Source organism: Lepus europaeus, chromosome 1 (assembly GCF_033115175.1).
Source record: "Lepus europaeus isolate LE1 chromosome 1, mLepTim1.pri, whole genome shotgun sequence".
Lineage (NCBI taxonomy): Eukaryota > Metazoa > Chordata > Mammalia > Lagomorpha > Leporidae > Lepus > Lepus europaeus.
In genome coordinates this window covers 75387064-75401322 of record NC_084827.1, presented here as the reverse complement: position 1 = coordinate 75401322, position 14259 = coordinate 75387064, and the positions used below count along the sequence as shown (strand labels likewise).

The following is a 14259-nucleotide window of genomic DNA, read 5'->3' as shown; positions in this document are numbered from 1 at the left end:
GCAAGATAAGGCAGAGTGACAGTGGGTTACTAGGAAGGCAGTTCCCTCGTTATGTAACGCGGGCAAAAATAAAGTGTGTTCTGGGCCAAAAATAGGGCCGAGAAAAGAATGGGAATAAATAGCCCTGACAAGTCATTAGTTACCCGAACTGCCAAGTGGCTGAAGCACCCGCCGGAGAGCAGTTTTGATCTGCGTCCCTCACTGGCCCCGAGGTGGCCGAGGCCACTGCTTGTGGTCAGCACGCGCGGAGGAGGCTGCGTGAGCGAGGCACCAGTGGAGGTGGCCTCTCCCTCCCTGGGGGGAGCGCGGCCTGCCTGCAGATTGCCTGAAGGATGGAGTCGGCATCCCCCTGGGTGGCAATCCCAGGCAGGCAAGCAGATCCCACCCAGCTGTGGAGGAAGCTGCATGGCTGCCATGCTGACAGGTGGCCATTGCAAGCACCCATCCGTGCCAGGCACCTCAAGGTCACAGTGGGGTCCCCAGAGTATCCCAGGCTTCGCTGCGCACCTCCAGTCCTGCCCCAAGCCTAAGCAATGCCTTTCTTTGCTCAGCCCTTCCTCCCACTGTCACTGCTGTAGGTCAAGGCCACTGCCGTCGCTTGCTGGGATTGCTGTAGCAGCTTCCTAATGGGTCTCGGTGTGGTCTTGGTCGTTTCTTCCTCTGCAGCAAACCTCTTGGCGCTCCTCTGCTTTCGTGGAGCAAGGGGCAAAGCCCTGAACAGGCCTGAGAGGCTCTGCTGGAAGCCTGGCGTCTCAGCCCTGCAGCTACACAGACCTGTTGAGAACCTCGGCACAGGTCATCCCTCGGCCTGGAACCTGGGCTCTTCCCGGGATCCCCACCCTGCCCCTGGCCTCACCAAAGCCACCCCAGCCTTTGAATGTCATTCACTCTGTGGGGCCTCCTGTGACCCCCGGGTAGGGAGAAGGAATGCCGGGAGATGGTTCATCTGAGATGGTAGCAGCTTGGACAGTTGTCTCTAGGAACGCTGCTTGGTTAGGTGTGGCCGCTCATTAAAACGGAGCTTGAATCCGACAACAAATCATTCACTCATCTGTACCTGCACCCCTGAGCATAAACAGCTTGTTTATTAAGTGACCTAAGTACTCCACCGGGCACTTCTCAGATGGTGCTTACAGTTTTAACAGCCATCTCTTGGGTACTATTTTTGTCCCCATATGGCAGAGAAGAAAACGGAAGCTTGGGGGCCATTGCTGTGGTGTACTGGGCTAAGACTCTGCCTGCAGTGCCAGCATCCCATGTGGGTGCTGGTTCGAGTCCCGGCTGCTCCTCTTCCAATCCAGCTCTCTGCTATGGCCTGGGTGCTTGAGCCCCTGCACCTGCGTGGGAGACCGGGAAGAAGCTCCTGGTTTTGGATTGGCTCAGCCCCGACTGTTGTGGCGTTTTGGGGAGTGAACCAGTGGATAGAAGACCTCTCTCTGTCTCTCCCTCTGTCTGCAACTCAACCTCTCAAATAAAATAGAAGCCCAAAGCACTTAGGTGACAAGGAAACAGTAAGGCCGGCTGGGATCTGAAGCTGATCTAGCCAGAGCTAAGGGCTGTGCTTTCATACCTCAGACACCTCCAAGGTCTTCCACCACTGCAGTGAGCATCAGGGCTTCTGAATGTGGGTTTTATGGGTTGATTACGAGCCCCGCCCCAACACACACACACCTCCCAGCAACAGAAGCCCTAAACCCTGGTCCTGTACAACGTGACCTTGCTTGCCAGTCGGGTCATTGCATATGATGTCATGCTGGGAAGGGGTGGTCTCTAAATCAACACGATTGGTGTTGTGAGAAGAGACCCGGACGCATGGAGAGAGGGCCTGGTGCCGGCAGCCACTGAAGGGCCCGCAGCTCCAGCGCGGGAATGCTGAGGACTGCCGGCACCCAGCAGATGCTCAGAGGTGGCAAGCAAGGATTTCAGGGCATGGGGGGGGGGGGGGGGGGCGTGGCCCTGCAGACGCCTTGAGCCTGGACTTGGGGCTTCTGCAATTGTGATGCTTTGTTATGGCAGCCCTGGGGAGCTGGTACAGTGCCGGAATCTTTCTGGGAAGGTCCCCCTGTCGCGGGCCGGAGTGCTGCAGGGCAGTTAGCTGCTGCTCCTCCCGCAGGAGGCAGCCCGGCCTGCCCTGTTTCCCTCACCAGTCGTCGCCCACGCCTCCCTCCCGGATAAGATGGATTCAAATCTGCAAGCTTGAAACCAAGATCCTGGAAGAGTTTGCATTAAAAAAAAAAAAAAAAATCCATCCTTTCTTGTCCTTGATCCTCAGAGGCTCAGCCGACCGGAAGGCAGGGAGCAGTGTGCCTCTCGGCTGTCTCAGATCTCTGCCAAGCGCAGCCTGCAGCAGTGTAGTATTGAGGCCCAAGCCCAGCCAGCAGGTGCTGTGCCGTGTTCCACCGTCTCCTCCAGCTGCCTGCCTTGGCTATGCTGGCCCAGAATGCGCCTTGCAGTAGGTGAGACTGTTCACTTGGGGGGACTGATCCATGCGCACCTGTCATGCATGACAAACTGCCAGGGAAACGGTGCTGCCAAGACATGGTGCCAGCACGACCGAGCGTGCCTTGTGTCTCGGGAATCTGCCAAGTCCGTTTCACAGACGGCCGCCAAGGCCCCCTTGTCAGATTTTGAGAAGGGGCCGCAGCTGTCCTCTGCTTTCAGGCGCTAATGTTCGGCAGTGGGCTAATTCCATGGAGTCCAGTGGCCAAAAACTGAACAGGCCAGAAGCCTGAAACACAACACAGCCTCCATCAATAGAGCAGCATTCGTTCAGCCAGCATCTCTTTCGTGCCCAGGAAAGTGAGCCAATAGGGGCAGCGTTAGCTGGTGGTTTGAAGAACACTGGGCTGTGGCTCTGTGTTCTTTTTTTCCATTATTCTTCCCTCTAGATCCTGGAAAGGAACAGCGCACAACCAAAATCCCATCTAGCTTGGGGCAGAAGTTTTAGGTGTACGCACAGGTGCTAAGAAAAGGTTCTGAGGGACACCGATGGTCCCTCTGGGCAGGCACTTGGGTGTGGTTTCCCAGTAGGAGTTTTCTTTGACCTCTCTGAATGCAATTGTTACCAGTATACAGATAAGACAACACTTACTTCTTCATACTCATCTTGACGTCTCAATGGAATCTGACAAACCCTTCTTGAAGTAGTTTTTTTTTGTCTTAGCTTCTAAAACATCACACTTCGGGTTTTCCTTCTACCTTAGCTACTCCTCCATGGTTTCCTCTGCGGGTCTTCATGGTCCTGATCTTTGTCTCAAACCTCGTTGCTTTGCTGGGAGCCAGTTCATTAGCTGACCTCACGCTGGTTATGGTCTAAGTACTGCCTACATTTCCCAGTTTCTACTGTAAGCTCTAAGCTTTCCCTTACACTCCAAACTTAAAGAACCAACCACCTGTGTGTGTGGTTTTTTTTTTTTTTTTTGAGTTGACTTATTTGAGAGTTGGAGAGGGAGATGGAGAGAGAGGTCTTCCATCCACTGGTTCATCCCCTAAATGGCTACAATGGCCACAGCTAGATCAATCCAAAGCCAGGAGCCATTGTTCTGTGTCCTCCATGTGGGTGCAGGGGCCCAAGCACTTGAGCCATCTTCTACTGCTTTCCCAGACCATAGCAGAGAGCTGGATTGGAAGAGGAGCAGCCAGGGCACGAACTGGTGCCCATATGGGATGCCAACACCACAGGCAGAGGCTTAGCCTACTATATCGCAGTAGTGGTCCCAACCACCTGGGTATTCTGTCAGTGTGACATGGTCTTGACTTTGCTCAGAGCAAACGACAAGAGAAAGGGAACAAGAGTTGTAATGTCTCATAACTTTGGAAGCAAGACATCACTGTCTTCCATATCGGGTTGGTCACAGAGCCCAACCCTGGCATAATGGGGATGGGGAGGTGGCTACCCAAGGGGGAGAGTTCCAAGATGCTCAAAGTGTGCAGATCACTGGGGGCCATCTCAGAGGCTAGCTAATGTAAGCCTCTGTCTCAAAACTAATGTGCCCTAAGTCTGTCTCCATCCCTACCACCCCTAAAACATGCTCTTCCCCCAGTCTTGCCCATCTCGGTAAAGGGCAGCATCACTCATGCCGCAAACCTCAAGTCGTTGCTGTCCTCCTCATAGCCTCACTGAAGCCATTAGCAAATACCGTGCACCCTGCCTTCAAAGTATGAGGGGAAATTCACAAATTTCATGAAAAAAAAAAAATGGACTTAAAAGGGGCTTATTGGCTGGCGCCGAGACTTAACAAGCTAATCCTCCGCCTTGCGGTGCCAGCACACCAGGTTCTAGTCCCGGTTGGGGCGCCGGATTCTGTCCTGGTTGCCCCTCTTCCAGGTCAGCTCTCTGCTGTGGCCCGGGAATGCAGTGGAGGATGGCCCAAGTGCTTGGGCCCCTGCACCCGCATGGGAAACCAGGAGAAGCTCCTGGCTTCGGATCAGCGAGATGTGCTGGCCGCAGTGGCCATTGGAGGGTGAACCAACGGCAAAAAGGAAGACCTTTCTCTCTGTCTCTATCCACTCTGTCAAAAAAAAAAAAAAAAAAAATTGAAAAGAGCTGATATAAAAAAAGGGGGGGGGGGCTTATTAAGTTGCAAAATCGTATTGAAATCCATGTATGGTATTTTCATACCATGCCTTTTCCACAAGCTTTTTCACGCAAATCCCTGTATTTAGCAAAGCTGATCACTGTCATCTGTGCCCTGCCCTCCTGCCCAAACCATCGTCACTGCTCCTGACTTGGTTCATGCCTTCCACGAGGGCAAGGCTTTCCTTTCATTCTGTTCACCACTGTCTCTCCAGGGCCTAGCACTGTGCCTGGCACACAGCAGGGACCCACGGGACTACTGAGTGCAACATGAACTCAGTGCAGCAGTAGGCAGACAAGCCTGAGTCCCTGTGGAGGTATATGGTGCAAGGCGTGGCAGGGGCCCCAGGTGAAGAATGCTTTGTTGGATCCACCTCTTGGGAGCACAGTTCAAAGCACACAGAATAAAAAAGCGAAGAGAGGTGTTAGCATCCTCCTAGGGGGCTGACAAGGCAGTGCAATCTCTACAAGCTCTAGGTCCCTGTACACTTTCTTATCCTCTCTACTCCACTGCCCTGGCCATTCTTAAAAAAAACAAAAACAAAAAACAACAACAAAAAAAACACGTCACTCTCCTTAAAACCCTTCAGCGGGGCCACGTGACACAGTAGGATGCCTGGGACCCACACTGGAGGGCTTGGGTTTGACCCCACCTCTGGCTCCTGATTGAGCTTCCTGCTACTGTGGACCCTGCAAGGCAGCGGGGACGGCTCAAGTAATTGGGTTCCTGCTGCCCACGAGGCAATCTGGGTTGAGTTCCTGACTCAGGGCTTCATCCCTTGGCCACTGCAGGAATTTAGGGACTGAACCAGTAATTGGGAGCTCAATCTCTGAAATTAAAAGAACAAAACACACCTGATTCAATGTCTCACGGCTGAACTTCGTGCTGTGGCTGCTGGAGCTTCTGAGCTTGCCTTAGCTTACTTCACCGTCTTCACTTCTTGCCCTCTCCCAATCAGGACACTGTACTCCAGCCCAGTGGCAATGCTGGCTGTTCCTGACACGTCCTGTTTCCCCTTGTTTCCCACCATTCTGCTGCCTCCGTGCTGCTCTCCCTAACCCTCCTATCGGTTTTTGGCTGTGTCGCACACGACTCTGGCTTGCAGCAGGTCTCTGCGTGGGGGTTTGGATTTCGGGGTGGAAAGGGAAGGCAAGTGTATGAGTGCTTTTCAAATCTCTGCCTACGTCCCGTTTGCTGGCACCCCCTGAGCAATGACAGTGCTGGGTCTAGACAGAGGGGCGGGGAATCGAGCCTGCTTTTTATCAGGAACAGCAGCACAACCGAGACACGGTAAACCATGCACTACACTTCCTGCTGCTTGGGAAGCTGCTGCTCTGGCCTCAATCGAGAAATTCGAGCATCTGGGGTGACTTTCCTAATCCCCAAAGCCTCAGGGAAAAACTTCATCCATCACTGCATTTATTACTCCATTGTTAGTAAGAATGAATGGGTTTGTATGAGAAATGTTGAGGCTCCACAGCTGAGTTGACGATACTCGACATAGACGGCAGTGCAATGTCACTTTCTGTCTGAATAAGAGTGTTTTGATTTTATCTTCACTGCCTAGTATAGAACCTGATACAAAGTGGGTACTTAAATACCTGTGAAATAAACAAGCACTTAACTATAGTAAGGTAACATGGAGCGGCTGCCTTAGAGGTAGGAATCCTGGCCCTGACCTGACCACTGCACACTGTATGCTCGTGCTGAATGTCACATACACACCGTACCCCACAGATCTGTAAACCACCAGGTGCCATTCAAAATCAGCACACATAGGACGTTCTGGACCATTATTTTTGTGAGACTCAGCACAAAACTAAGTGAAATGAGACTGAATGTCCACCAGAGAGAAGAAAGGAAGAAAAACAGCCACAGCCAGTAATGTGCTCCTTTTTATTACAGACTCGCAAAGCCTTTTTAAAGCCGACTTTGGGCTGTCGGATTTTTGGGTTAATGCCCTCTTGACGTAACAAACTCTATCCTCAGAGCAAACGGTTTCTACTTGGTCCAGTGCTCAGTCCTCAGGTCTCACTTCCCAGCAGCAGTGAGAGCAGCCAGGGCCTTGCCTACTTCATGTGTATGACAGAAATTCAACATGTTCACGGCAAAGTTTATTTTGGGGCAAAAAAAAAATTTGCAATCCTGCATAGTTTTTTCATAATACACATTTCCCATGAACTCTGTAAAAACCCCTTAAATGCATGGGTTTCAATTTTCTTGCATCAAGACAAATGTATTTACTCCACTAGCCATGAACTTTGTGAAGAACCCTCCTACATACATGTATTGTGTGTATTTTTGTTTACAAAAATATAAGTTTGCACAGCTCTATCAGTTCTTCAAAGTTATACAGGCGAAGTTTTTACTTTGGATTAGAGTAGGAATCTTAGGCCTAAAAATAATTGGAGACTACGAAACAGAGACCATACGGCAACACAGATTGAACACATCCTGACCCTCACTTAATGAAAAGTATGGTGCAGTCACCCTTATTCTGGATGCTACACATTCCCATATATAGATTATCTTCATTTGAACTACAATACAAAAACAGCATTAAGGCAATCTTCTACTCAGGACATTAGCACATTAAGCACAGGACGCTAACTACATGATAGTCTCTAGGTACCCAGGCTGGATGTTTTGCATGTGTTCAGATCTGCTTCATTAAATACACGGCCAGCAGCATGAAGAGAAAGCACACTGTGTAGGCGGGGAAGGGACACCACCACCAGCACAAGGAAAATTAAAACACTTCTTACAAGATATATATAAAACTAATTTGCAGTGATATTTAACACGTAGGAATACATTTAGATTAGTTAATGGAAAAACAAACTGAAATCCTAGGGTTTCTTCTAGAATATTCAAAATGTTCATCAAGTCAATCAGCTTAATAAGGGTGACCACCAGGTGATTGAATAAACAGAATGTCTTCTAGTATTTTAAAAACATGTATTCTGGAATTAGAAGCTACCACCCAAATATCCAGACACCTCACAGAACTGCCAGAGCTCTACTTGCACACCTGATACTGATACGTATAACCACCAAGTGTCTACCTGGACTCTGGTAGTATACCTGGTGCTGTGAGAATGACATGAATGCGATCCCACCTGAGTGCAGGCAGAGTGCCTCTGCTGGGCCTGTCACCCCCATGCACAAATATCCGCTCTTTGGGGCAGAAATCTCCCAGCAGCTCCAGCCCATTCCCTCTGCCCCTACCGAGACACAAGAGCTCAAGCTTGGGGGTGGGGAAGTCCTTAAGATGCTGGTGTGATTCCTGATCACTCCACCAGACGGCGCCATCGCGAAGGCCTCAAAGGTCATCCCTGGTACACTCTACCGCAGAGCAAAGCGGCGCCATCTCCGAAGCCCCCAGTGAGATCTTGCTAGAATTAGAAGAAGGAGGTATCGGAGGAAAAGGCACCTGCAAGTCTAAAGTCCTCCTTGGTGAGAACGCTGTACATCCTCTGGGGTAGAGCTTTGGAGTATGGAGCAGGCCGCGGCACGGTGGCACGCAAAATCAGCTCCCGGCCAGCAGGTGGCGGGAAGTCTGACACGGAGTTCTGCCGCCTTTCTTCTGGGACGCCCATTCTCTTTAATTCCTCCTCTGGTGGAGCCATGGCTGCAGCCTTCAAGAGAAACAAATGCAAGAACTGAATCCAAAGGCACGTCAAATGTTAAATTCAGATACTTTGCGGGACACATGAGTAAATGTAATAACATAAAAACACCCTACATTACACAGTAATGCAGTCAGCTATGTGTTACTCAAAGAAAAAAACCCCACACAATGCAACACAGAAAATGCAAGAAGCTTCAATTACTGCGTGAACAGCTAGGCGCAGCGCAGGGATGGAAAGGGTAAAGACTGCCAGGCAATCTCGCTGACAAGTGAGGGCCATGTTCGGACATGTGATGCAAGGAGATCATGGGAATGTACAGGTTGCTACTAAGTCTTCTAGTAGTGAACATGTCCAAGTCTCTTGCCCTCAGCCCAGTAAGGAACTATTTTTCTCCAGAGTCTGGAATGATTTTTATCTCGATTTTTCTAGTCAATTCCTTTTAAGATTCACTTGCCAAATTAAAGCTGGGAAACTGGGGCGCTGGTTTTGTTTGCTGGGCAGCATTTAATGTGATGAAGAAAGGAGAGGTCCAAATAGCCACAGCCACAAAAGAGAAGTTCTTGATAGTAAAGGCATCTATTTTTTCACTAAACTATATTAAAATACAGCCTTCATTTATAACTGATTACTTCTAGCACAATACCATCTATTTGGAAAAAAATTTGTTTTGGCAATGGAAACATGAAATCATGTTAAGCTAAATAGACATCAGCCAGAATGGTTATGCCAAATCCAAACTGTTAAGAGGTGACTGGCTTCAATGACCTTATGATGTTAGAGGAAATGGGAGCGAACAAGGAACTACGAGGACAAAGGCTATTTTGTTACCTCATCAGAAGATTCAGTCAGCTTGAGAAAGTGAGAAAAGAAACAGTGATGAAAGGGAAACAAGCAAGATGGTTTTAAAGGGCTGGACAGAGTCTGAGGTTATTTCTGAGACAGCATGCACTACATTAAGTAACACAAAAGAAAGTTCAGAATGGACAAAATCACACCAAGCTGTCGAACAGAGAAGACCTCCCATTCCCCATGCATCTGATGGGTCAACAGGTGCCATGCAGGATCATTTAATGAGGAATTTCTTTAACGTCAAGATGCTAAATGCTCATGTCTTGAAAAAGATTAATCCAGTGAATTTAATAGGTGTGTGTTATTCAAGTTAGCAAGACTGAAACAATTCAACTGTTTCTTTACTGAATGCCATTTAAATATATATACATACCACTTATAATCATGATTAAGTTCATTATAAATTATAATTTTAAGGATCTAAATATATAAAATTACTTGCTGTAAATTCTCACTGAAATTTAATCACATCTTTTTAAATGCTAAAATCTGAATATTTTTTACTAAAATTGATACAGTGCCAATTATGGACAGTTAGGTGAACAAACTTTGTTTTCCCTAAAAACATTGAGAAGCCTGAATGTTGAAATCAGTTTTAAATTATGTAACATGGAATCAATGTACAATTTCAGTACCCATTAAAGGATATAAACTATACAATGAGGATGCTGAAAAGATGACACACTCCTATGTTTAGTGACTTAGCTATTTTATGAATATTAAATAGAAATAGTAAACTATATACTATCTTATAAAAATAACCATGTATATATTAGATGTTACATGACTGTCATTGGATAATGAAATTATATGAATTCTTTATGATTTTCTGTTACCAAGTAACTTTTTTTTTTTTTTTTTTTTTTTTTGACAGAGTTAGACAGAGAGAGAGGTCTTCCTTCCATTGATTCACTCCACAAATGGTCGCTATGGACTGTGTGCTGCGGCCAGGAGCCAGGTGCTTCCTCCTGGTCTCCCATGCGGGTGCAGGGCCCAAGCATTTTGGCCATCCTCCCCTGCCTTCCTGGGCCACAGTAGAGAGCTGGATTGGAAGAGGAGCAACCAGAACAAAATCCGGTGCCCCAACTGGGACTAGAACCCGGGGTGCCGGCGCTGCAGGCGGAGGATTAGCCTAGTGAGCCGCGGTGCCGGCCACCAAGTAACATTTTCTAAAACTTATTTGAGCAGCAGAGCGAGCTCCCTTTGCACTGCTTCTTTTCCTAACTGCTCACCATGGCCAGTGCCAGGGCAGGCCAAACCTGGGAGCTGGGGACATGAGGTCGCTCCCACAGGTGGCAGAATCACTTTGGCATCACTTGCTGTGTGCTAGGTCTACATTAGCAAGAAGCTAGAGTCAGGATCCAGAGCTGGGAATGGAACACAAGTACTCTGATGTGGAACATGGACATTGTGACTGCTAGGCTAAATGCCTGCCCCTGTTAAAACTTTTATATTGAGCCTCTACTTACTGTCAGGGAAGCAAGAAGGAAGGCTATTTCCATTTTGGGGAAAATAATTTTGCTTACCATTATATCCAAAACAAGTAACACTCTCGGCACTAAAAACGTAAGATACTTTAGATTTTAAATCTTAACGTAAGATTTAAACTGACCAGAGGAAAAAGTTTTAAAATACTAGGAAATGTGCTTGTAAGTTTCTTGGCAGTGAGCTGGCACAGTTATTAAAGGACATGAAAACAAACTCAGTTCTTGGTTTGATGTCAAAGACAAAAATAAATTAAGCACTAATTGTTTTCCAGAAGCCTAGTTTATAAAGAAAAATACTTTCTGATTTTTAATGCGAAATTCTTAAATTAGGGAGCTACCATAAATGTGTTTTTAGCTCTTGCTAAAAATGCAGATCAGTTTATTTGGCTATGATTTTGAATATAAATGATGCACTCCATACCAACCCGACAGGGATTATGAAATTGTAATTCCATATGTAAACCAACAAATTATTTATTGTACTTGACTCTGAGTATTACACTCTCAAAACTGAGTCATTCTGGTAATACAGGGCCAGGTAAGGGGAACTCTGTATTTAATATACATTATAGTGCCTTACCAAATCCCTCATATGAATGAACTCTGGCATGAGAATCCAGTGTGGGATGCCAACACTGTATAACCAGTTATCAAAGTATGTATCACTTAAAAACTTCTATTTGCACAGTAGAGGTAATGATGAAGGTAACTTTTCACATTCAGCTTCTGTCTATGCAGAAGCCCACATTTCCATAGTCCTACTAAACATCTGAAATTTTCCTCTTCCTTTCTAGGAATCCTAAAGTTATACCTCTTCACCATTATAAGACTAGTTAAATTTACAAGTCAAGCTGAGTTATGAATCTACTTTAAAGTATGCTGGGAAAAAAATGGAGAAACTGAACACTATTCTAATTTGAAACTTGTAAACATTTTTTCCCACAGCACATCTCTAGTCACTGCTGAGTCCCTCCTGGCTTCTATAACAGACTTCAGACCCTTCTAATACGTATACTTATCATTTTACTCAAACATGTATATACAAACCAATGAATTTCAAAAATTCCGAAGTCAGAGTTATTGTTTCTTCAGTGTTCAGTTCAACACCCAGACTTAGACTAAGTCCATGTAGGACTCAAAACAGCATCTTCCTGAGACGAGGCGGAGAGATCACGAGAGTCAAGAAGGAACCTCACATACCCTCTGCGCATTCACAAACAGCTTGTGAATGATCCTGCCAGCATGTCCTCTTCCTGCTCCAGAGACTAAAACTTCAGGCTGCTCCAACAGGCAGTTCACAAACCTGAGAGAGAGGCAATGGAAGGCTGGAGAACAAGCTGTCAAAGTCACATGCATGTACTGTCCCTGGTATTCTGTAGACAAATCTTCAAATTGATCCTAGCAACACCTACCAAGGCTGGAGAAGAGATTTTATATTTTTATAAAAGGATAGATTAACATTTGGAATGAAAATTGACTCCGTTGATAATCTTCCTACTTTTTCAACTGTTCTTATACATTTTTTAAAAAGCCTATCTCCCTCAAAGAGAAAAACAGTACTTTTTCTTCAGACTAGAAGCTTAGAAAATCCTCTACTAAATAAAAGATCAAAAAACATATCGGACAACAGAAATCAAGTTTTATTTATCCAACAAAGTAATGATCCAATTTTTTGTTTTTGTTTCTTTAAGGGGTGTGTACATGTGTGTGTACTGCATAAAATATGTTTTGCTGGGCAATGCTGCAATTTTAACTTGTGCCATTTTGTGCTGGGAATACTATACTTACAAGCTTAACACAGATGAAATGTATGGTGGTACCAACAGTTGAAGGCACAGTGCCGCCAAGCTTACACCACCTGCTCACTAATTCATACTGCTATTTTAAAAACAATTCCCTTGATTAGAGCTTCTTCTCTTTGAAAAGCAAGGAATTCTCCAGAGCAAAGCAGGCTGGGAGAAATTTTCACTCAATAAAAGAAAATTCAAAACAGAACTTGTTAAAAGCCATAGCAAATGTCTTATATATTATTTATCATCAATACTGTTTCTCATGGAAGTCTGATGAAGATGACAAATTCAAGCAACTGGACAAGCTAATTTTGAAATACTTGATCGTACAGTAAAACATTGTCCTTTCAAAAAACATGGCAAAAATGGACTTGCTAACACTAGCTCTGTTGGAAACGGTGTGCACATCACAGAGAGTAAAGACTACTTCAATCCTTTGCCTTACCTGGGAGAAGCCATCTGGCCACTCTTTCAAAACATTTTTGCAAGGTGCATAAGATACACACCTCTGTTATAAATCTTGCTTTAAAATAAAACAGGACCAGTGCACAGTTATATAGCTTAAGAACACCCTACATTAGTCCAGAAGGAATGGTGAGAGCTGAAAGTACAGTTTGGGGGTACTGTGAATAACAGAACAGCTCTTCTGCAGGGTACTTCAGGTACCAGCCACCCAAGAGCAAACAAAAGAGAGCCTAGAAAAAGAGGCTCTAGTAGAAAATTTCTCAAAGTGGGAGAAATGGAAACATCTAGGAGAGACTCAAACTATGAAAAGTTGAATCCTATGATAATTAAGTATTTCTCTGTCACTAGTAAACTTTTCTTTTTGAGCATGAATCAGATGTTTGAGATGTTTGTTTTTCCCCAGAAACCTTTTAAGATATACGAACTTCATGGACTTCTTAAATACAACTTTAAGAGAACACAGTGATTCTTCCCACTGTATCTACCCTCCTACCCCTACTCCCATCCTTCTTCCCTCCCCTATTCCCATTCTTATTTTTTACTAAGATCTATTTTCAATTAACTTTATACACAAGAGATTAACCCTACACTAAGAGCTCAACAAATATTATAAAAAAAATTCCTCAACAATTTATTTCTCTACTATGAGTCACTGTTCATTCAGGAACATGTTGCTCAGTCTCCAAGTGTTCCCACATGTTCTAGAGATTCTTGAGTTACTGGTTTCTAGCTTCATTCTATTGTGGTCAGAGATGATGCATGCTATGATTTAGATTTTTTTTGAATTTGCTGAGACATGCTTTATGGCCTAGCATGTGGTTTATACTAAAGTTCCATATACTGGTGAGAATAATGTGTATTCTGCAACTGTAGGATGAAAAGTTCTATAGATATCCATTAGGTCTGTAGTGTCGATTAACTGTTGTCTCTTTGCCGATTTTCTGTTTGGTTGATCTGTCCATTGCTGAAAGTTGGGTATTGAAGTCCCCCATTACTGTAGGGGAGTCTATGTCTCCCTTTAGATCCATTGACATTTCTTTTAAATAACCAGGTGGGTACTGATACGTTTATTATAGTCACATTTTCTTGAACTGATCCATAAATCATTACATAATGCCCTTCTTTGTCCCTTTTAACAGTTTTTGTGTTAAAGTCTATTTTGTCTGATATTAGAATGGCTGTATCAGCTCTTTTTTGTTTCCTGTTAGCATGGAATATCTTTTTCCATCTTTTCACTTTAAGTCTATGTGTATCTTTGTTGGTGAGATGTATTTCTTGTAGGCAGCAAATACTTTTTTCTATTCTGCCACTTTATCTTTTAATTGGAGAGTTGAGGCTATTTATATTCAAGGTGACTATGGACAAGTAATGACTTTGCCCTGCCATTTTCCCATAAATATTCCTATTGTTTACTTTGGATTTCTTCTGTACTTTTACTGGGAGATTTTTGGCCTTCACC

General features: G+C 45.2%; 1 protein-coding gene across 1 annotated transcript in view; it reads right to left on the bottom strand.

Annotated features, from left to right (window-relative positions):
• Positions 1-6459: 6459 nt before the first annotated feature.
• Positions 6460-14259, bottom strand: part of RAB3GAP1 (RAB3 GTPase activating protein catalytic subunit 1) — a 115207-nt gene continuing 107407 nt past the window's right edge. Inside the window, exons 23-24 of the mRNA XM_062185999.1 lie at positions 11746-11848; positions 6460-8215 (exon numbers count right to left, since the gene is read on the bottom strand). Of these exons, the coding sequence (XP_062041983.1) occupies positions 7979-8215; positions 11746-11848 (340 nt within the window). The 3' untranslated portion in view covers positions 6460-7978. The remainder of the gene's footprint in view (positions 8216-11745; positions 11849-14259) is intronic.